Source organism: Garra rufa, chromosome 19 (genome assembly GCF_049309525.1).
Source record: "Garra rufa chromosome 19, GarRuf1.0, whole genome shotgun sequence".
Taxonomy (NCBI): domain Eukaryota; kingdom Metazoa; phylum Chordata; class Actinopteri; order Cypriniformes; family Cyprinidae; genus Garra; species Garra rufa.
In genome coordinates, this window is record NC_133379.1 from 6,811,435 (window position 1) to 6,833,321 (window position 21,887).

At 36.7% G+C, this 21,887-nt stretch overlaps 1 protein-coding gene across 1 annotated transcript in view; it reads right to left on the reverse strand.

Annotated features, from left to right (window-relative positions):
- The window catches only part of LOC141292353 (transcription factor E2-alpha-like), a 31,155-nt gene continuing 9,268 nt past the window's right edge, over positions 1 to 21,887 (reverse strand). The window contains exons 4-21 of the mRNA XM_073824361.1: positions 19,672 to 19,733; positions 19,505 to 19,577; positions 17,460 to 17,500; positions 17,239 to 17,371; positions 17,102 to 17,148; positions 13,617 to 13,716; positions 12,331 to 12,467; positions 12,156 to 12,252; positions 11,811 to 11,869; positions 11,608 to 11,686; positions 11,276 to 11,352; positions 9,535 to 9,738; positions 8,709 to 8,820; positions 8,437 to 8,584; positions 8,139 to 8,192; positions 6,457 to 6,692; positions 6,009 to 6,161; positions 1 to 194 (exon numbers count right to left, since the gene is read on the reverse strand). Coding sequence (XP_073680462.1) covers positions 6,016 to 6,161; positions 6,457 to 6,692; positions 8,139 to 8,192; positions 8,437 to 8,584; positions 8,709 to 8,820; positions 9,535 to 9,738; positions 11,276 to 11,352; positions 11,608 to 11,686; positions 11,811 to 11,869; positions 12,156 to 12,252; positions 12,331 to 12,467; positions 13,617 to 13,716; positions 17,102 to 17,148; positions 17,239 to 17,371; positions 17,460 to 17,500; positions 19,505 to 19,577; positions 19,672 to 19,733 — 1,805 coding nt within the window. The 3' untranslated portion in view covers positions 1 to 194; positions 6,009 to 6,015. The remainder of the gene's footprint in view (positions 195 to 6,008; positions 6,162 to 6,456; positions 6,693 to 8,138; positions 8,193 to 8,436; positions 8,585 to 8,708; positions 8,821 to 9,534; positions 9,739 to 11,275; positions 11,353 to 11,607; positions 11,687 to 11,810; positions 11,870 to 12,155; positions 12,253 to 12,330; positions 12,468 to 13,616; positions 13,717 to 17,101; positions 17,149 to 17,238; positions 17,372 to 17,459; positions 17,501 to 19,504; positions 19,578 to 19,671; positions 19,734 to 21,887) is intronic.

A 21,887-nucleotide genomic window follows, 5' to 3' on the forward strand; every position in this document is an offset into this window, starting at 1 on the left:
AGTGATCACGGACAAAATCTGCTGGGTCAGTTTTGGCGGGTCGGTTCGTGTGTCCGAAAAAAGGTTTGGAGGGTGCATCTCTGATTTCGTGGATGATATGCTTTCCGAGTCATTTTATGCACACGGAGAGGATGAGAACGGTGGAAGAGATTCAAGGTCACTTCTTCCAGGAGCCCCAAGAAATATCACTGGATCTAAAGATAGAAAACATGTCAATCAGAGACTTCAATCTCTTGTTATTGTAAACTAAATTAGTAATTGTAATGAAGTTACTTTAAAATAAAACTAACACGTTACAGTAACTGTTCATGGTTTATGTCAGCTTAAAGGATTAGTTCAAATCCAGAAATTCAAGGCAAGGCAAGTTTATTTATATAGCACATTTCATACACAATGGTAATTCAAAGTGCTGTACATAAAAAGGAATTAAAAACACAATAGCATAAAAATCATAAAAATTTTAAATAATAATCATAACATTAAAAACAAAATTAAGAACATTTAAGATGATTTTAAAAAAGAAGATTTCAAATTAATACAGTAAAATGATTATACATAAAATAATGCAATCTGTTCGGACGTAGCACAGTGCTCATTTAATAAATGCACAACTGAACAGATGAGTTGAGTCTGCATTTAATTGTGGCTAATGTATTAGCACATCTGATCTCTTCTGGAAGCTGATTCCAACTGCGGGCGGCATAATGGCTAAAAGCGGATTCCCCTTGTTTTGTGTGAACCCTTGATATTACTAACTGACTCGATCCTAGTGATCTGAGTTGTCTGTTAGGTTTATATTCAGTTAGCATATCTGCAATGTATGTAGGTCCTAGGCCATTGAGTGCTTTATAAACAAGTAAAAGTACTTTAAAATCTATCCTAAACATAACTGGAAGCCAGTGTAAGGACCTGAGGACTGGTGTAATATGCTCTGATTTTTTGGTTCTAGTCAGAATCCTGGCAGCAGCGTTCTGTATGAGCTGCAGCTGTCTAATGGTCTTCTTGGGAAGGCCGGTGAGGAGACAATTACAATAGTCCACCCTGCTGCTGATAAAGGCATGAACAAGTTTCTCCAAATCTTGACGGGAAACAAAACATCTAATTCTTGCAATGTTTTTGAGATGGTAGTATGCTGATTTAGTTACTGCTTTGACATGGCTACTGAAACTGAGGTCTGACTCCAGAATCACACCCAGATTCTTGACTTGATTTTTTGTTTTTTGACCCCTAGCGTCAAGGTACGCATTTACCTTATGGACTTCATCTTTGTTTCCAAATCCAATGACTTCTGTTTTCTCCTTGTTTAACTGTAAAAAGTTTTGGCACATCCAACTGTTAATTTCATCAATGCATTGGCAGAGGGAGTCAATGGGGCTGTAGTCATTTGGCGATAAGGCTAGGTAAATCTGGGTATCATCTGCATAGCTGTGATATGCTATTTGGTTCTTTCTCATTATTTGACTTAGTGGGAGCATATACAGGCTGAACAACAGCGGCGCTAGAATTGAGCCTTGTGGGACTCCGCATGTCATGGACGTCCACTTAGACTTATGCTCTCCTATACTTACGTAATAACCTCTCCCTTCTAAGTATGACCTGAACCATTTGAGAACCATTCAGATAATTTACTCTTCCCAATGTCATCAAAGATGTTCATGTCTTTCTTTCTTCAGTCACCAAGAAATCAGGTTTGAGGAAAACATTCTAGATTTTTTCCATATAGTGGACTTCAATATGGATCAGTTGAAGGTCCAAATTGCAGTTTCAATGCAGCTTCAAAAGGACTCTACACGATCCTTATTAAAATAAGAGTCTTATCTAGTAAAAAGATTGACCATTTTCTAAAAATAAAATACAATTTATATACTTTTTAACCACAAATACTCATCTTGCACTAGCTTGACCTCAAGCATTACGTAGTCTCATTGGAAAGATCAGGAGTGACGGAGGCAAAAGTATAGGGCTGAAACAACGAATCGATAAAAATCGATTACTAAAAGAGTTGGCAACGAATTTCATAATCGATTCGTTGTGTCGCGCGACGCAGAGACATTTGGTTATTATATATATATATATATATATATATATATATATATATATATATATATATTAAAAAAAAAATAAAAAAAAAATTGAACGCAGAGCGGAGTGGACACATTCGGTCTCTCTCCTGCACTGATGCCAGCAGAGTTCGGCGCCTCATAAGCTGTGTTTCCATCAAAAAATGCGAATTTAACTTATGCGCAAAACTGGAACATTTGAGCATAAAGCACCGTTTCTACATTCTACCTACTTTCACAGCAGCCAATGTGCGATCGCAAAACAGCTGCTGTACGGTCGTTGGATAGTGGAGATGGAGAAAACTACTTCTATAGTTTTTGTAACACTGTCTGTCTGTATAATGTGTCGAAAACATACCACAACCGTAAGGAGAAAGAGGAGCTCTGCTGAGGTGAAATCGTCTCAGTTTTTAATAGGGCTGTGACGGTGGCACGTTGTTTTTTTATATATAGCCTACACTTCAGTCAGCGAACAAGCAGCCTAAAAACGCTAAAATAAATCAAATAAATAATATTTTTAATTAAGAAAGTAGCCTAAGAATATTATATAGGCTATTAAACAAACATTCCTTGTAAAAATTTCCGACAGCTCATCAATTTTTGGCCGACAGAATTTCCAGTCCGACTGTCTTTTTTTCTCTTTCTCTTCCTCATTACACAGCTGCTGTTTTTAATAGCAAAGTGATTACATTTATTTTCGTTTCTTTAGTTTATAAAGTTAATTTAGAGATATATTTGGAACACTTTTTGTTTGTTAAATTCAAGTCTTTGTTTTTTAAAGTTATGACCAAACAGTGGCAGACCGATCAATAGCCTGCTCAAGTCATCGTGATTTAAATTAAAATCCATTGATATAAAAAACTTAAAACATATCACAATATTAGTTTAATCATTCAATCCATATAAATCCAAAGTTTGTGCGGAGAGAAGCGCGCTTTGCAGGACATGGAGACGCATTCATAAAGATGCATTAGGCATTAATGAGCAGATGGCAGGATCGTCAACTTAAAGGTCCACTGAAGTGCCTTGAAACACGCAGCGTTCTTCTATGTGGTGACGTTCTTTTAACTGAAACAAAAACATATCGCTAAGCCCCGCCCACTTATTTTGAACAGCAAATAGCGTTCCATTAATATCTCTTCGGGCCAGAGCCGTTGAGCTCGGTAAAGCCGCGTTTGTAAGCTTGTGACAGCCACAGACTAATAAATTACCCCACAGATTCAATATGAAACTCTTGCTAAAACGAAATAGTGATAATAATCATGCTGAGGCTGTGTAGTTTAATTCATGCCGAGTCCGACCGCGCATACGAGCGCATATGATCTCCTCCGCGAGTCCGCGTCTCTGTGTAGGGGGCGGGACACTACGGACTCTAGAGCGCATTTGATTGGACAGAATGTTTGATCAGAAACTGAAGTGCGCGGTGATATCATCAAAATCCTTGATTCATATTGGCGGAAGTGACGAGACTGTAAGTTTTGAATGCCCATTTCTTGTAAAAGCGAATTTTGTCATTGCTTTGAAGTACACTAGCTTATAGATAATCTTAAGGCTAATATATTAATACTAAAAGCCAAAAAACTTTAATTTTGATTTCAGGGGGACTTTAATCTTTGCAACACTGAATCAGAAAATACTAGTTTATTAATTAGTAATTCGAATATTTTCTTAATTTTTGCCCTGACAGATTCATGGTAATTACTTTCGCTGGGGCTTTGAGGCCAGTTTTGCGTGCATTTGAATGCGGAACTCTTCCAGCTGGTCGCTGCTGATGGCAGGACACTAAACACCGCCATGGCAGAATGAATGTAGCAGAAAGTTAGTCAAGTTATCCCGTTCCAGCGTGCAAAGTCACTTGACTTTTTTAATGCGCACTGAGGAATTTAATTTGAGAGGCTTCTTGATGGGAAATGCATCATGTACACCACAGGAAGCCGCTGTCTTGACGGATAGTATTTTTATAGTTTATTTAGTTAGTTTATTTATAAAAAAAAAAAAAAGTCTATATATTTGGCAGATGTAAAGCATACATGTGTATGTTTTTTTCTGTTAGTCCATTTTTATTTTATTTTATTATTATTATTATTAACAGTTCAAGGAGCAACATGTTCGTGCACTTTCTAAAGATTTTAGTTCTGTTTTTGAATGAAGGGTTGTAAATGAATCCCTTTCTTGTTTTTGTTTTTTTAAATCCGATTCATCGATTAATCGAAAAAATAATCGACAGATTAATCGATTATTAAAATAATCGTTAGTTGCAGCCCTACAAAAGTACAAAAAAAAAAAAAAAGGTAAAACAATGATGTAGGATGATTTTGAAACTGGAGGAGGAAATGAGACAGAGTTTTTAGCCCTACCCTATCTTTTTGAACTGGAGTACACAGTCTATGGTGCCCCCGAGTTTGAACTTCCAAAATGCAGCTTCAAAAGGCTCTAATCAATCACAGCCAAGGAAAAAAGGATCTTACCTAGCAAAACGATCGATTATTTTCTTTAAAAAAAAAAATTAAAAACAATTTATATACTTTTTAACCTCAAATGCTTGTCTTGTCTAGCTCTGATTGTACTTTGTGTAGAGACCCTTCTTATTCATCGGCTGGGATCATTTAGAGCCCTATGAAGCTGCATTTTAACTGCATTTTGGAAGTTCAAACTCTGGGGCACCACGGAAGTCCATTATATGGAGAGAAATCCTGAAATGTTTTCCTCAAAAAACATCATTTCTTTAAGACTGAAGAAAGAAAGACATGAACATCTTGGATGACAAGGGGGTGAGTACATTATCTGTAAATTTTTGTTCTAAAAGTGAACTACTCCTTTAACTAAAAATTAGTAAGTCTAATGCTAATAGAGTTGACCAATGTTAAATGTTACCAAAATAAAATATAATTATTAGATAAATTCAAATGAATTGAAGCTACATAGAAGTATAACAAAACTACCAAAATGACAAAAGCGCATAACACAATTACTAAAATGAAGCTAAAAATAGAACTGAAAATACAAAGAAAAAGCTAATTTAAAATATTAAATACCATAAATACTACTAAAATAACACTGATTTAAGTTATGACTGATAAATGGCAGATATTGAATTCTATACCATTTTGTCAAAATAAATGACAAAAGTAAACTGAAAGTTTTGAACATTTAAAAAAAAAAAAAAAAAAAACTTAAGTTAAAAAAAAGAAAAGTCAGTGATTAAAGAAGAAACTAATTACAAGCAACAGGACCAAAAAAAAACCTATAGTATAACAAATAAATAAGAAATGCTGCAAACATTGTATAAAGTCATCAAATGTATACAAACACGGCATATTCTTCACTGTGTACATTAAATATATATTTCTTCTCATCAAATTTACAAAACTGATTTAGTCAAGAGCAGTGAGAAATTTTCTCTTTTGTTGTTTGATTAACATGAATGACAGACAGAAGGAATATTAGACTGCTGTCACTCTAAGACCTACCCGGATGCAATATAATGTTACACGTTTTCTTTCTCAGGTGTTTGCTTTCACTTGCAAAGATGGGCATTTTGACACATACAAGTGTGAGTATTTAACCGTTCAAGGGCTATATATAAAGTGGCAAAAACAACTTCAATACTCCACGCTTTATGAGCACCGTCTTCACATGTAGCCAAATGAGTTGTCTTTCGCCGCTGATTGCATTTCAAAGGCTTAAAAAGTGACTTGTTCTTAAATTTAAATGCTTAAAAACACATGCAAATGATACATTGTGACCTTGAAGCACATAGATAGTACAAAAACTGTAGCGGTTGACAAATTTCTACCGGTTAATCATGCCTACCAGTATATCGCTCACCCCTACTATTAACTCTATTAATGTTAGAAAAAAAAAAAAAAAAAAAAATAGTGACTAAAAAGTGCTTGCATAACCTGGGTTACACAAAGTGAGGCAATGGTTAAATTAACATTAACGTACCACATGATCACATGTGACTGACAGAGTTGCGTCCATCTCCTCCCAGTCCTGGATGCGATCCGGACAGTTGCATCTGAGTGTCTCCAACCACCCCGGACACTTTCTCCTCTTCACGTCGCTTCAGACATGCCGCTTTTGGGTTTAGGTTGCGTTCTGGATGAGAATGAAAGCAAAAATACAAAATTACTGATTCATTCAGTTAAAGGAAAATCCGATACTGAATTTCAGAAAAATAAAGCATTTATTTGATAAAATAAGCCGCTTTCTAAACTTAATTCCTTTTAAAATAATAAAATTTCTGGTAATATATTTCAGTAAGTCCCGACTTACATTATTTAATTATTATTATTATTATTATTATTTCAAAATTCAGTATTACTCAGATAATGTCTGAAAATGATACAAGTAAATGCTGTTTTATGTCAGTTTTAAGGATGAAAATGCTTACCGCGGACTTGTTGCTCCAGGTTTAGTATCACGTTGACGGCCTGGTGCAGGATGAGCAGTTTGGTCTGGGGTTTGTCGTTGCTCAGGTGCAGCTGGCACATGCGGCCCAGCTCTTTGAAGGCCTCGTTGATGTCACGTACGCGCAGTCGCTCTCGTGCGTTGTTGGCCACTCGCCGCTCTTTCTCCCGCTCGATCTTTACCTCCGCCGGCAAATCCTCATCATCTTCATTGTCTAGACTGTGAAGAGACAAAAATATATACAACATTTAACTTCCATTTTTCAACTGTACAGTGAAAAAAAATGTATTTTATTTAAATTAAAAAAAATATATATATATTGATTTTTTTTTTAATTAATTGTATTTAAAATAGTAAAATGTAAGCTTTGTGGTCCAGGTGCCTGCTTAAGTATATTAGGAGTAAAGTTGTGTACTTTATTACGTACTATAACTCTCAAATACAGTACTAGTTAAAGTGTCGACACACCTGACAAATTTAATTTATTTATTATTTACAGTAAGATTTTTAATGTTAAAAAAAAGTCTCTTCTGCTCACCAAGCCTGCATTTATTTGATTCAAAGTACAGCAAAAACAGTAAAATTGAAATATTTTTACCATTTAAAACAACCGTTTTCTTTTTGAATATAAAATGTAATTTATTCCTGTGATTTCAAAGCTGAATTTTTAGCATCATTACTCCAGTCTTCAGTGTCACATGATCCTTTAGAAATCATTCTAATATCCTGATTTGCTCAAAAAACATTGTTGGAAACAGCTCAGTAATTTTTTTTCAGGTTTCCTTGATGAATAGAAAGTTCAGAAGAACAGCATTTATCTGAAATAGAATTTTTTTGTAACATTATAAATGTCTTATCATTTTTTGATCAATTTTAAGCATCCTGGCTAAATTAAATGTATTAATAAAATTAATTAAATGTGATTTTTGGATCTTTCTATTCAAAGAATCCAGAAAAAAAAAAGTATTGAACTGTTCCTTGAACAGCAAACCAGCATATTAAAATGATTTCTGAAAGTTAATGTGACACTGAAAACTGGAGTAATGATGCTGAAAATGTAGCTGTGATCGCAGAAATAAATTACATTTTAATATATATTTAAATCGAAAACAGTTCCTTTAAATAGTAAAATATTTTACAATAATACTGCTTTTGCTCTATTTTGGATCAAATAAATAGAGGCTTGGTGAGCAGAAGAGAAAAAACAACGACAAATCTTACCGTTCAAAAACTTTTGACTGGTAGTGTTTGTGTTATTTGATAGTTTTGCTGACTTCATTCTCATCATTTTATGATAAAGAATGAGAATGTGTCCAAACCTTTTACTTGTAGTATAGAAACATCAGTAACCCATTTTAGATTGGGAGATGAATGTTGAATTAAAAAAATAAAATAAAATAAATACATATATATTTATATACAAAAAGAGCTTTATATGCTGATTTTGCAGCATATTGCGCATTGAAAAACAGACGATTCTAGTTTACTCTTTTGAAAACATCCTGTATAGCAGAGAGTCCCACCTGTGTCAAAATCATCATAGTGTTTCAATGGCTTTAAATTCATTTTGTGCACAATAACACAGACATTTAACAATTTAAAGCGATCAAGTGAGTATCCGGAGTCTTTCACAAACATGCACTCTTTGGTGGGAGATAGACTTACTCTTCTCCCTGGTCTGATAAACCTGAAAGGACTTGCTGGGTAAACACCTCCTTTCTGAAAACAATGTGAGAGTTTGGGAAAGGGGGGAAGGAGAACACTATAAAACATGATATTTTGGGTGTTGGGGAAGCCCAAACACTTTGAAATCAGGCTTTGCCTGATGTGAAGAAACATTTGAACAAACAGAAACTTATAAATAAATTTACAGACGTCAAACCGTCATGTGGATGAACATTTACGGTTTAAAAATCATTCAGCTGTTATTTATGGAAAATGCTAAAAAAAAACAATCTTGTACCTTGTTCTGGTGCGAGACGGTTTGCTTTCCTTCTTCTCTTCATCAGACTTGTCAGCCACAGAGGAGTTCTCATCTTCTTCCTTGTCTTCCCTCTTAATGTCGGACTTGTTTGACGAATGCGTGGCGTGGGCCAAGCCTCCGGGCAAACCTGAAGCCAGAGACAGGAAATCGTTAAACGCATCCCGCTGAAACTCGCAGCAAACGCTCAACGTTTGCATCTGTTGTTTACATGTTCGCTTGGTTCAAAAAGAGAAATTGAAACTGCTGCTCACTGTTAAAACCCTCTGGTGCTCCTCCAGGCTGTGGGGTGCCTGAAGCATGAGCGGACTGTAACAGGGTGCTGCTGGGAGGAAGGCAGGCATGGTCGTCATGATGGCTTCCAGCCTGCAGACAAGTGCAACAAGGGAGAGTAATTAGCACATATCAATACCCACTGGTGCATTTTTATTGTTTTGTGTTAGATTATACCACATACAGCTCTAAACTAGAGGCCTGTTATCAGTGTTTGTGAAGCTAGTTTGAAACTGTAGTTGGCTATAGTAGTTGAAGAAATAGTTTAGCCAAAAATGATAATTTTGTCAGAATTATTCACCCTCATGTCGTTCCAAATCCGTAAGACATTCATTCATCTTCAGAACACAAATTAAGATACTTGAGATGAAATCCAAGAGTTTTCTGACCCTACATAGACCTCAACACAACTACCACGTTCAAGGCCCAGAAAGGTAGTAAGGACAACGTTAAAATAGTCCACGGGAGATCCGTGGTTCAACTGGAATTTCATAAAACTACGAAAACACTGTGCGCAATAAAAGTCATAAAATTAAGGTTGGAACACTGATATCACATGGACTATTTTAATGCCGTCTTTACTACTTTTCTGGGTCTTGAACGTGTCAGTTGTGTTGCTGTCTATGCAGGGTCAGAAAGCTCTTGGAATTCATCAAAAATATCTTAATTTGCATTGTGAAGCTAAACGAAGATCTTACGAGTTTGGAATGACATGAGGGTGCGTAATTAATGACAAAATTTTCATTTTTGGTGAACTATGGTAAGCTTGGATCTGTTCGGATTACACTATTAAGTGGCCATACTAACCATGGCAGGGTGTCTGTTGCTCAGGGGTAGTCCTGGGTTGGAGTAGGTCTGAGGGAGACCCCCCATAGTTGCACCGGATGTGGAGACGGCACCCAGTAGGCCGTGCATGTCAGGATGGGCTCCAGGAATTCCCGGGGGCTGACCCACCGCGTGACTTCGCAGGACATGAATGGCCTCCTCCAGCCGGTCTTCCATTTTGTTCTGCTGTAAAAAATGATTGACATTTACCTTAAAGAATCCATGAAATGGTATATTTTTAATAAAGGCCCAGAAAGGTAGTAAGGACATCGCTAAAGTAGTCTGTCGCATCAGTGGTTCAACCTTCAACTTACTCTCGTGAACATGTGCCGAAGACTTGTATGGAAGAGAAGAAATTGTTGAATCAAGTCATTATTTTTGTTTTCTTCGCACACAAAAAGTATTCTCATAGCTTCAAAAAATTAAGGTTGAACCACTAATGTCACATGGACTATTTTAACAATGTCCTTACTACCTTTCTAAGCCTTAAAAGTGAGTTGTGTTACTGTCTATGCAGGGTCAGAAAGTCAGAAGGTCAAAAATATCTTCAATTTGGGTTCTGAAGATGAACAAAGGTCTTACAGGTTTGGAACGACATGAGGGTGAGTAATTGAATTTCTTTTCCTCTACAGAATAAAAGGCACAGATAATTTGTGCAAAATGAGACCAAGAACAAGTCAATGTTTTAAACAAAGATTATAATATTAAAACTAATATTTATTTAATGTGTTTAAGTAGAGCTTTTTTTTTTAAATGTCACTGCTAAATGTGGTTATACATCAGCATTAATACATAAAAATCAAACTATTATTGTCATAGTTTAGTTAAAATGTAATTTAGTTAAAATATTTCTGAAATAAAATATCAATAGTAGATGAAAAACTTGAGCTTAAATGAAAATTAGAACTGAAATAAAAGCAGCATTAAGGGTGTGTTCACACTTGCAGTTCGGTTCGTTTGGTTCATTTGGTCCAGACCAAAAAGGAAAATTATACATTTGGTCCTGGTCTGCTTAGTGTTCACACTGCCATTTTTGACAGCGGACCTAAAGATATCAAACCTGATTGGTTGGGTTGAATGACGTATATTTCGTGACGGAACTTACCAAACATTTCAAACAAAAGGAAAAGTGTGTTCGACTTTAAGTCAGATACACCTAATTCTGTCTGCTGGACTAAGCGCGCTCATTGTTGCGTGCATATGATTTTATTTTCACCACCTGCAAACTCACAAAGAGCTCATAAAAAGGCACTTTACCTCCTCGTTGCTCCACATTTACCCTCTGCTCATTTTGTTTTCGATACACCGCTTGTTCCCTTTGTGAAATCATGTCGCATAGCGTCACATATTGTCATTACTTCCTGTTTTTGGTTCATTTATGAGTATTTGGTCCATGTTATGTTCATATTTCATTCAAACCACACCAGAGTTCGTTTGGAAGCACACTGAGACCCATCTTTTTAGCGGTCTCGGCCCGCTTGTTTGGTGCGCACCAGGGTTCAGATGGCAGCGTTCACACTTACTCAAATGAACTGTTCTAAAAGAGCAATCGCACCAGAGTTCGTTTTAATTGAACCAAACCTGACAAGTGTGAACACAGCCTTAGTGAAACTTGAATTCATGCCATTTGAAGGGTAATGGAAATGCAACTACTGTCTGTACATTTGTCTACTCAAAAAGTAAAGCGGTATTCATATTGTGCAAATGTTTTTTATAAACCTACCAGTGCATGTAGTCCACCCTCATAATTAGGAGACAGAGCAGTCTGGCCAGAAGCTCTCGACCACTGTGCTGCACCTGCTGAGGAGAACATGATATATAGCCTGAGTGTGAAACATCTGAATGCTGCTATGCCACTATGCCAGCAGATGGCGCTCTAGAGCTTCTCATTCACACCTTGACCTAACACAAAGCCCATCAATCTAAAGGGAATGATTTATGATTCTTCAGGCTTCTTCCTCTGCGTACACGGTTTTGTCTTGGTACTTTTCAACACAAACTGATCTAATGAAGCAGACTGAGCTTTGACGGAATAAGACAGTTTATCTGACTTACTTGTAATGCCCTGAGGGGAGCCCACAGGAGTGGAAGGAGTGGAGGAGAAGTTGTTGCTGTTGTGGTCCGAAGGATAGATCTGTCCATCAAAAACACACGGAATATGACTAAATGTGAAGCTCTGCAGTATGGCTAATAATAATCCATCTTTGACTTCACATGGCCAAATGCTCTTTCACCGTGATTAATGAAAGCTCACTCACCGAAGCAAGAGCTTTTCCGATCTCATCACCTGAGCTGCTTGCGACCGTGCCTCTGCTTGCTGTGGGAGAGAAGGGGAGTACTTATTAACTTCATTCATTACTTCAATGTCACGACTATTCAAGTGATCCATAATTTGCTATCTGCTAAAAATGTCCATTCAAACTCTCAATGAAAGATTGAAGGCCATTTCCTCTAAATTACACTTCGAGTTCAGCCTAGTCCAAGGCCAAAAATTCTGAACTGATTTTACAAGAAGAATCAACCTCAAGATCCAATCGCAACCCAATTACGAGCTCATTTCACAAGCTAGAGGACATTAAATTAAAACGAGGAAGGTAATTTACCCAAAATGCTGTCTGATCCATTCATGGAGGATGTGTGGCTATAAGCTGTGGAGCCTGAATGGAAACCATTGACGTCCGCTCCATGCAAGGGGTAGTTCTGTGAAGATAAACACAGTTATTGAAGCTGAAAATTTAAGGCATTCTCCACAACCTTCAAAATGTTCAGAAGACCTACCATTCTGTCTTGTGGGTTTATCGCGGAGAAGGAGCCTGGTTGATTGATGTGTGGCGAATTCCCCAGCATAGCCGAGTATCCCGACTGGCCTATGGATCCAGAAGGGGCCCAGGGGTCCGAAGAGGAGTGCAGGCCCTCTGCGAACACAAATGCAGTGGGGATGGATCAATAACAATCAGCAGCACAAGAACTTAAGTGGACGTATTTCAAATCAAACATACAAAACTACAAGATAATTGCTTAGTCGTTACTAATCTGTTAGTAACTAAAACAGTTACAGTCGAGGTCAAAAGTTTACATACACCTTGCAAAATGTTAATTATTTTAGCAAAATAAGAGGGATCATACAAAATGCATGTTATTTTTTTATTTGGTACTGACCTGAATAAGATATTTCACATAATAGATGTTCAAAAGTTTACATACACTTTGTTCTTAATACTCTGTTGTTACCTGAGCTGTGTTTTTCTTGTTTAGTGATAGTCCCTTGTTTGTCCTGAACAGATTTTTCTTCAGAAAAATCCTTCAGGTCCCACCAATTCTGTAGTTTTCCAGCATTTGTGTGTATTTGAACCCTTTCCAACAATGACTTTATGGTTTTGAGATCCATCTTTTCTCACTGAGGACAACTGAGGGACTCGTATACAACTATTACAGAAGGTTCAAACACTCACTGATGCTTCAGAAGGAAACACGACGCATTAAGAGCTGGGGGTGAAAACTTTTTCAATTTGATCAGGGTAAATGTAACTTATTTTATCATCTGGGAAACATGTATGTTTTGTAGCTTCTGAAGGGCAGTACTAAAAAAAAAAAAGAAAGCAAAATAAGAAAAATGCACATTTGGTTCAAAAGTTTTCACCCCCAGCTCTTAATGCAACGCGTTTCCTTCTGAAGCATCAGTAAGCATTTGAACCTTCTGTAATAGTTGCATATGAGCCCCTCAGTTGTCCTCAGTGTGAAAAGATGGATCTCAAAATCATACAGTCATTGTTGCTAAGCGTTCAAATACACAAAAATGCTGAAAAACCAAAGAATTTGTGGACCTAAAGGATTTTTTATTCAGAACTCACAGCTGTGGATCATTCAGGTAGTAACACAGTATTAAGAATCAAGTGTATCTTATTCAGGTCAGTACTAAAAAATGCATTTTGTATGATCCCTCTTATTTTGGTAAAATAATTAACATTTTGCAGATTCTGCAAAGTGTATGTAAACTTTCGACCTCAACTGCACATACACATTATCATCCACAGCTTGGGAAGGTTGGACGATTTTGTACACACCTTGCATGTAAAAAGATCCTGGGTAAACGGAGCCAGGTTTGGAACCTGGGTAGGCAGCACTGTCGCGGATATAGTCGTCACCAGAGGTGGCAGCATAAACCTGCGTTTACAAACAAGGTGCATAAAGAAACATGACTTTCATAGTAACAGGCAAAATAACCCTAGCGAATCGCTTGCACATGAATGCACAGCCCATGAAGCTGGCAAGCGCATAGTGGTTTTCGGTACAAATGACGTGGACGCGTGTTTCCATAGTGCCCCCTCAGATAAAGTGGCAGGGACAGAGAACAGAGCATGCTGGGAAATGCGCCACGGCCATCTCATGGCACAGTCGGCGCTTCCTCTCGCACTCCCATGAGCCAAAAAAGGAGAGGGAGGACAGCTACAGGGAGCACCATCACTGAGAGTGAGTCCAAATCAAGCTAAGCACACTGGGTAATGACATATTTGATATTTCATAATAGTAATAATGAAATCTCAAACCCTGAATCTGAATTCAGAAGCTGCTAGGCATACCTCCATACTGCGTATTCCTGTCTTAACATGTATGATTTGTATGTTTGTCTGTATGTGCGCATACAAGAGCTAGTGTTTGGGAGGGAGGGGGACGCCGGCGGGCGGGTGGGTCTCGGGCCAGCGGAGAATACAAATCCAGCAAAGCGATATTTCTCTTTTGCCTGTAATTTGATTTAACAGGGAGAAGTGGGATGGGAATGGAGAGATGCACTTCTAATTACAGAGCCATCTGCCTACTCCTGGAGCCCGTCCAACTCCACAGGCAGCTGGGCTGAAGAGGGGAGGGGTGAGAACAGTGGGGGGAGAGGTCTTGCTGAAGAAGTGGTAGGAGTGGAGCAAAATAGACTGGTCGATTATGTAGAAACCACATAAAAAGAACAAATGAGGGAGGGAGGGGGGAGAAAAAAAAACCTGCGAATGGCCCTCTTCTCTGAAGTTCACCAGGAAACACATCCTCACAATGATTTGTTGATGCACTCGAGAAGATCAAGGCGAGCCCAGACAAGTTAAGGATCAATATCCTTTAGTGTTTAGCCAAAGGTGGATTTGAACTTCAAAAAAAAGTGTTTTTAAATATCTGAAAAGCATGCTAAGCGTAGCAGGTGAGCATTGGCGCAATCATTAGGGGTATTATAATGCTGTGGCGGCACAAGAGGAAGTTATACTGAGCCGTAGAGTGGGATTCAGCAGGAGCTAGAACCCTAGCTCATCAGAAGCCATTAATCTGAGCTAAGACAAGCACAAGCGAGAGAGAGAGAGAGAGAGAGAGAGAGAGAGAGAGAGAGAGAGAGAGAGAGAGAGAGAGAGAGAGGTGCAAGGGGACTCACAACTGGGTCACTTTGGAAGAGGGGGAGGATAAGGGCTAGCATGGGCAAATCTGAAGGATCGTGTTTGGGGAGGGGGTTTAGAGGGCAAAGTGTTGAGCTTATGTGGATTTAGATTGAGAAACAACAGTTACTCTTCCCAGGACTCAAAAATGGGGTATGGCTACTTGCATGTTTGTTCAAGTTAAAGGGATAGTTCACCCAAAAATGAAAGTTGTGTTATTAGTTACTCACCCTCATGTCGTTCCAAACCCGTAAAACCATCGTTTATCTTTGGATGATTATGAAATATTTAATCTGAAGGTATTTTTGATGACATTCAAGAGCTTTTTGACCCTGCAACGGTACTATCATGTTAAAGGTCTAGAAATGTAGTAAGGACACTGTTAAAGTACTCCATGTGACTCCATCAGTGGTTCAACCATAATAAATGAAGCTAAAAGAATACCTTTTGTATGCAAAGAAAACAAAAATCGTCAAAGACTGACACGGAAGACAATACATAGTTGAATGAAGCTGTTGTTTTTGTTTTCTTTGTGCACAAAAAGTATTCTTGTAGCTTCAAAACATTACGGTTGAAATGTCACATGGACTGTTATAACAGTGTCTTCACTACCTTTCTGTCTAAGCAGGGTCAGAAAGCTCTTATGTCTCAGAAAAAATATTCAAATTGTGTTCTGAAGATGAACAGAATTCTTACAGGTTTGGAACGAAATGAGGGTGAGAAATTAATGACAGAATTTTCATTTTTGGGTGAACTCTTTTAACACCGATTTGCAATGGTCAAATGTTCAGAAACATTATGGACGTTAGTTGTCTTTTTATTTTGTCAACTGGAATGTTTTAGAAAGGGTGTTCACTTAAATTCTTTGTTCGATAAAGCCCAAAGCACACTAAAAATCTTACTGTTCAAAAACTTTTGACTGGTAATGTTTTTTTTTTAAAGTCTCTTCCGCTTACCAAGCCTGCATTCATTTGATCCGAAGTACAGCAAAAACAGTAAAATGTTTAAATAATTTTACTATTAAAAATAACTGTTTTCTATTTGAATATATTTAAAAATGTAATTTATTCCTGTGAGTTCACAGCTGAATGTTTAGCATCATTACTCCAGTCACATGATCCTCCAGAAATCATTCTAATATTCTGATTTGCTGCTCAAAAAACATTTATTATTATTAATATTATGTTTGATTTTGAATGGTAAAGTGTATAAGGTTACAAAAGCTCTTATTTTTAGACAAATGTTAATATTTGGATCTTTCTACTCAAAGAATCTTGGGACAAAAAAGTACTTAATATAATATAATATAATAAATGTTTCTTGAAAAGCAATTCAGCATATTAGAATTATTTCTGAAGGATCATGTGACACTGAAGACTGGAGTAACGATGCTGAAAATTCAGCTTTGATCACAGGAATAAGTAAAATATATTTAAATATCAAAAATATTTTAAAAAAAAAATGACTTTTTGCTGTACTTTGGATCAAATAAAGAACAGACTTATTTAAAAAAAAAAAAAAAAAAACATTTAAAAATCTTACTGTTCAAAAACTTCTGACTGGTAGCGTATACTACGTTATGACCGATAACATTTTTCAGTCTTTCTAAACCAAAGCTGAGCTCTCATATACCCTCGCTCAAAAGCTCTTGTCAATGCGAGCAAAGTTCGGGTGGTGCGCATACTATTCTGATGACAAAATTTGCATATACTTTGTGCTTAATTGTCTGACACGAGGGTAAAATATCTGATGACTCTTCACATCTACCCCTCACAACCATGTTCTTGTTTAGTCACGTCATGTTAAAAACATTTCTACTCTACATAAGGTCTATTAGGGGTGTCCAATCCTACTTCAAGAGCTTCCTGCAGAATTTATTACTAAAAACTTCCTGGCAGATGTGTTGGAGCTAAACCTTTGGACTAATGTCAAACCATTTCAGATGCTATGAATGCTTGAAGCCAATTCTAAAAGTTCCTGTAATGGCCACTACATCTTGTTTATGTGATTATGATCTTCTAAAGGGCAGGACTTTGCTTACTTAACATCTGTGTAGTTCCTCACAATTAAATTGAGGTTGTAATAAAAGTCTTTTAATGGGAAACATGGGTAAGTAAGAATACTTCAGAAAGGTCACTCACTGAAGATGGCAGTCCTGGCGGCTTCCTGATCTTTTTGGGTTGGGGATCTGTGAAAGAGATCAAAGCACACGTGGTACTCTTTCCTTCCTTCCATACGGACTGATCTGATGCAAGTCTAGTGAATGCAAGTTATTTACCCATGCTTGCATCTGAGGGGCGTCTCCGGGGGTTATTGGGGTACGACTGGTAAAACTGTGAGCCAGACTTCAGTCCGGATGGAGACATGGCATCTGCAGAAGGCATGGCGATGTCTGAGGGAAGGAACCCAGGCTATAGGAAACAACAAGATGGTGGATTTGAGTCTGATTTGCGAGTCAAGAGTTGCTTGATTTGAGTTGCAAGACTTGATTCAACTTACCTGGCCCCCAAAGGAAGAGTACGGACCTCTTTCGTTCTTGCCTAGAAGTAAAAATAGTTGGTATTGTGAGCAAATTCAGGTGAAATGAGTCCAAATAAAGTCAAAACTAGTGTTGCACGATGTACCGGTACTAAAAAGATATCACGATACCCTGCTTTAAAGGGTTACTCCACATAACAACACAAGCTTCTTCGCAATACAATATAAGACAGTTTGGATGAAAACCAGGAGCTTTGTGACTGTCCCATTGACTGCCAAGTAAATAACACTGTCAAGGCCCAGAAAAGTATGAAAGATGTCATCAAAATAGTCCATCTGCCATCAGTGGTTCAACCGTAATTTTACGAAGCTACGAGAATATCTTTTGTACACAAAGAAAACAAAAATAGCGAGTCAATGGGACAGCCACAAAGCTCTCGTTTTTCATCCAAAATATCTTAAATTGTGTTCCGAAGATGAACAAAGCTTTTACAGGTTGGGAACGACAAAGGGGTAAGTGAATAATGACAGCATTTTCATTTTGGGGTGGAGTAACAGTTTAAAAAAACAGTATGATTTCACATTTTACTAGTACGGTACTTTAAGAATCCATTTTGATAAGAGTCGTATTAACACGGTTTATTAAGGGTCCTGTGATTAAAGCGTAGCAGAAAACGTGGAGGGAATCACGGAATCCAGACACAAAAACAGAATTTACTGTATAACACAGAATATCATGTTTAACTATGAATCCTGCAAATTCGGCGCAATCTTTTGTTTTCACCCTATGCCTCCTTAATATACGAGTACATGAATACATAAACCTAATTTCTAGAACTCTGTGAGAGTCACGTCATCAGCATTTTACTGTTACTTTTAAGAAAAACAATCTTATATCATACACAAACAGAAACGTAAAGGCAGCAACCGATCAAAATTAAAGTTTGGTTTAACTTGACAGAAATATTAATGTAATGTAATGATAGTACTACAACTACCACTACTAATAAAATATTATTAAAACAATATTTAAGGAATATTTAGAAGAAAAAAAAAGTAGCAGAATGTACAAGAAAACTGCAAATACAAAACAGTAGCGTATTTCTGAAAAATAAAAATAATGCTTTAGGAAATCTAATGAATCTTTCTAAATTAATTAGACATGCTTTTGATTATTAAAATTTAATGAAACTATTCAAATGGAATGCAGAAAATGAATAGATCCACAGAATTTGATCAAAATAAAACTATATTTGAGAAAAATAAAACGGTTTTATAGGGCCTTAAAATTTGCTTTTTGATTAATATTCATTAAAATGGAGTCTAGAAAAATTAAAAACTGAAAAAACGGAATCCAGAAAAATTCTGAAAAACTGAATACATTTTTTATGTTAAACTCATTTTTGTCTTTGTTTTATTATATTTGTCCTTTAGTTTGTTACTTGCATCTATGTTCTTATTATTAACACCACAGATATAATAAAAACAAACTATATAATTATATAAATTGTTATTGTTAAAAAAAATTACCACGTTATGAAATAAGATTTGGCTTTATCCTTTTAGATAACTTACCAAAGTTGCAGATCTCTATAGGTTTGGTGGTTACTCACCATGGCAGAAGAAATGCTGCTTTTTAATAGATAAAATAACTACAACCTCCATTTGGATCATCTATTATTCATTTACTTTATTGTCGTTTTATGTTTTTGTTGTAGTATCGGTTCAGTAGCAGCATTGAGATATTTTAGTCAGGTACCGTAGTCAAAATTTTAGTATCGTGACAACACAAGTCCAAATGTCACAACTGTTGGAGAAAGTCAATGCCACAATTTCAGGATTGCCCAAACTTGGTCCTGGAGGGCTGGTGTCCTGCAGAGTTTAGCTTCAACTTGCCTCAACACATCTGCAGGGACGTTTCTAGTATGCCTAGTAAGAGCTTGATTCACCATTGCAGGTGTCTAATTGTGGTCTTAACTCAACACCAGCCCTCCAAGATCGAGGTTCAAACTACTTTCTACATTGGCGGCTTTGAGATCAACCAACCAAACATTGGTAAAACTCACCACTAATTCCAGTGCCAAGGAATGGCGAAGATAGTCCATCATGTTCGTTGTAGTGTGAGCCCTCTCCATAGTTCTACAAGAAAACCAAGACAGAAGCAGGTCAAGCCTATAAAAGATGTCCCAGCAACACTTTTAGACGGCAAACAAGGCATTGGGTCTGCGTGTACCTGGTTAAAAGAAGGACTGTTCTGCTCTCCGGCAGTCCAAGGACTACTGCGTTCTTCCATACCTACAAAGCAAGTGATCACAAACTGTCAGCCCAAAGATCCTTTTTAATTCTCCTGTCATGCATTAAGGCCATTGGACGTTTGGTGGCTGGTTTTGTGCTTGTCAGACAGCTCTGGATCTCATCCAAAACCATCACACCACACTAATATCCATGTCATTCAGCAAGCCTCGACATCACTGACCATAAAGGGAGCATTCATTCAGTTACTGGATCTCATTAAGACAAGTTGGGGGAGGAATATCACGGCAAGCCGAACAAAAACAGGCTGATCAAAGAATTGCGAAATTAGCATCATTGTACATTTGGGAGCGGAGACCCACAGGGACGACACAGGTCTCAGAACAAGACAGAGGATACGAAGTGTTAAAAGGTTGCTTTACATGTCGAAAAAAGAATATTGGAAAACATTGCGGCAACATTTCAGAGTGTACTGGAGCAGAAATTCCTCATAAAGCATTCCCCTCTGCCTCCTGTCTTATGCCTTAATGCAAAGCTCTCCAAAGACACATGGCTTAATTGCATGCTGATTTGCATAATTGTGCATATTAATGCAGTTGGTTTATGAATATTCATATTCTCCTTTTGATTTTTTTTTTGTGAGGTCTAATTAAAAATGTGTGAGAGAAGAGGGGGTCTCAGCCAGAGCGGCCACTGAAGGCTGAGCATGAGTGATGAAGCTAACAAAGCAGAGCAAATAGCGACATCCACGCTGACAGCCGTGATCTATGGAGCCCACGCAGGCAGCATGGGAAATGAAGTGGGCACTGACTGAGTGAGTGAAAGAATCTCCCTGGCAGAATCATCTTATGTGGGGAAAATGAAGTGGCAGAGATACAGATTTAGATGCAGGAGGACTGTAGAAGATGTCTAACATGGTTTTCGATTGGATTCGTTTTTATGAATTACCGTATTAGCAAACTAAACTGGTGCTTTTTCTCTTCTGTTCACCAAGACTGCATTTATTTGAGCCAAAATACAGCAAAAGCATTTACAATAACGGTTTTCTGTTTGAATATATTTTAAAATGTAACTTATTCCAGTGATCAAAGCTACATTTTCAGCATACATTACTGTCTTGAGTGTCACATTATCTTTCTGAAATCATTGTAAAATGCTGATTTGCTGTTCATTCATCACATTTAAAACAGTTGAGTGCATTTTTTTCAGGATTCTTTGATGAATATAAAGATACAAAGATGAGCATTTATCTCAAATAAAAAGCTTTTGTAACATTTTTTGGGAAAGAAATTATTTTTTAATTTAGCTACTATGCTTTAAATTAATTAAAGGTGATGATAAAGACATTTATAATCTTACAAAAGATTTCCATTTCAGATAACATAATATTACAACATAATATTAATAATAAATGTTTTTTGAGCAGCAAATCAGAATATTAGAATTTCTGAACGGTCATATGTTACTGGCGTAACAATGCTAAAAATTCAGCTTTGAAATCAAATAAATTATATTTTAAAATATATTCAAATAGAAAACTGTTTTTTTATAATGGTAAAAATATTTCACACTTTTACAATTTTTGCTGTGCTTTGAATCAAATAAAAGCAGGCTTGGTGAGCAGAAGAGACTTCTTTAAAAAGCATTAAAAATCTTACAGTGCAAAAGTTTGTTCTTGATTACCTCAGAAAATAACATTTAATATTATCATTAACATTTAAAAAAGTTGAGTACATTTTTTCAGGATTCATTGATGAATAAGAAGATCCAAAGATCAGCGTTTATCTGAAATAAAAAGCTTTTGTAACATTATACACTATATTGTTTTTTGGGAAAGAAATTACAGAAATTAATACTTTTCATTTAGCAAGGATGCTTTCAATTGATCAGAAGTGATGATAAAGACATATGTTACAAAATACTTCTATTTCAGATAAATGCTGTTCTTCTGAACTTCTGAAGATACCAGAAAAAAAAAAAATCTACTTAGTTGTTTTTAACATAAATGTTTTTTGAGCATCAAATCAGAATATTAGAATGATTTCTAAAGGATCATGTGACTGGAGTAATGATGCTAAAAATTCAGCTTCGAAATCACAGGAATAAATTACATTTTAAAATATATTCAGTTATTTTAAACAGCAAACACATCAAAAATTTCAATAAATTAAATGAAATTAAATTAAATAAATGCAG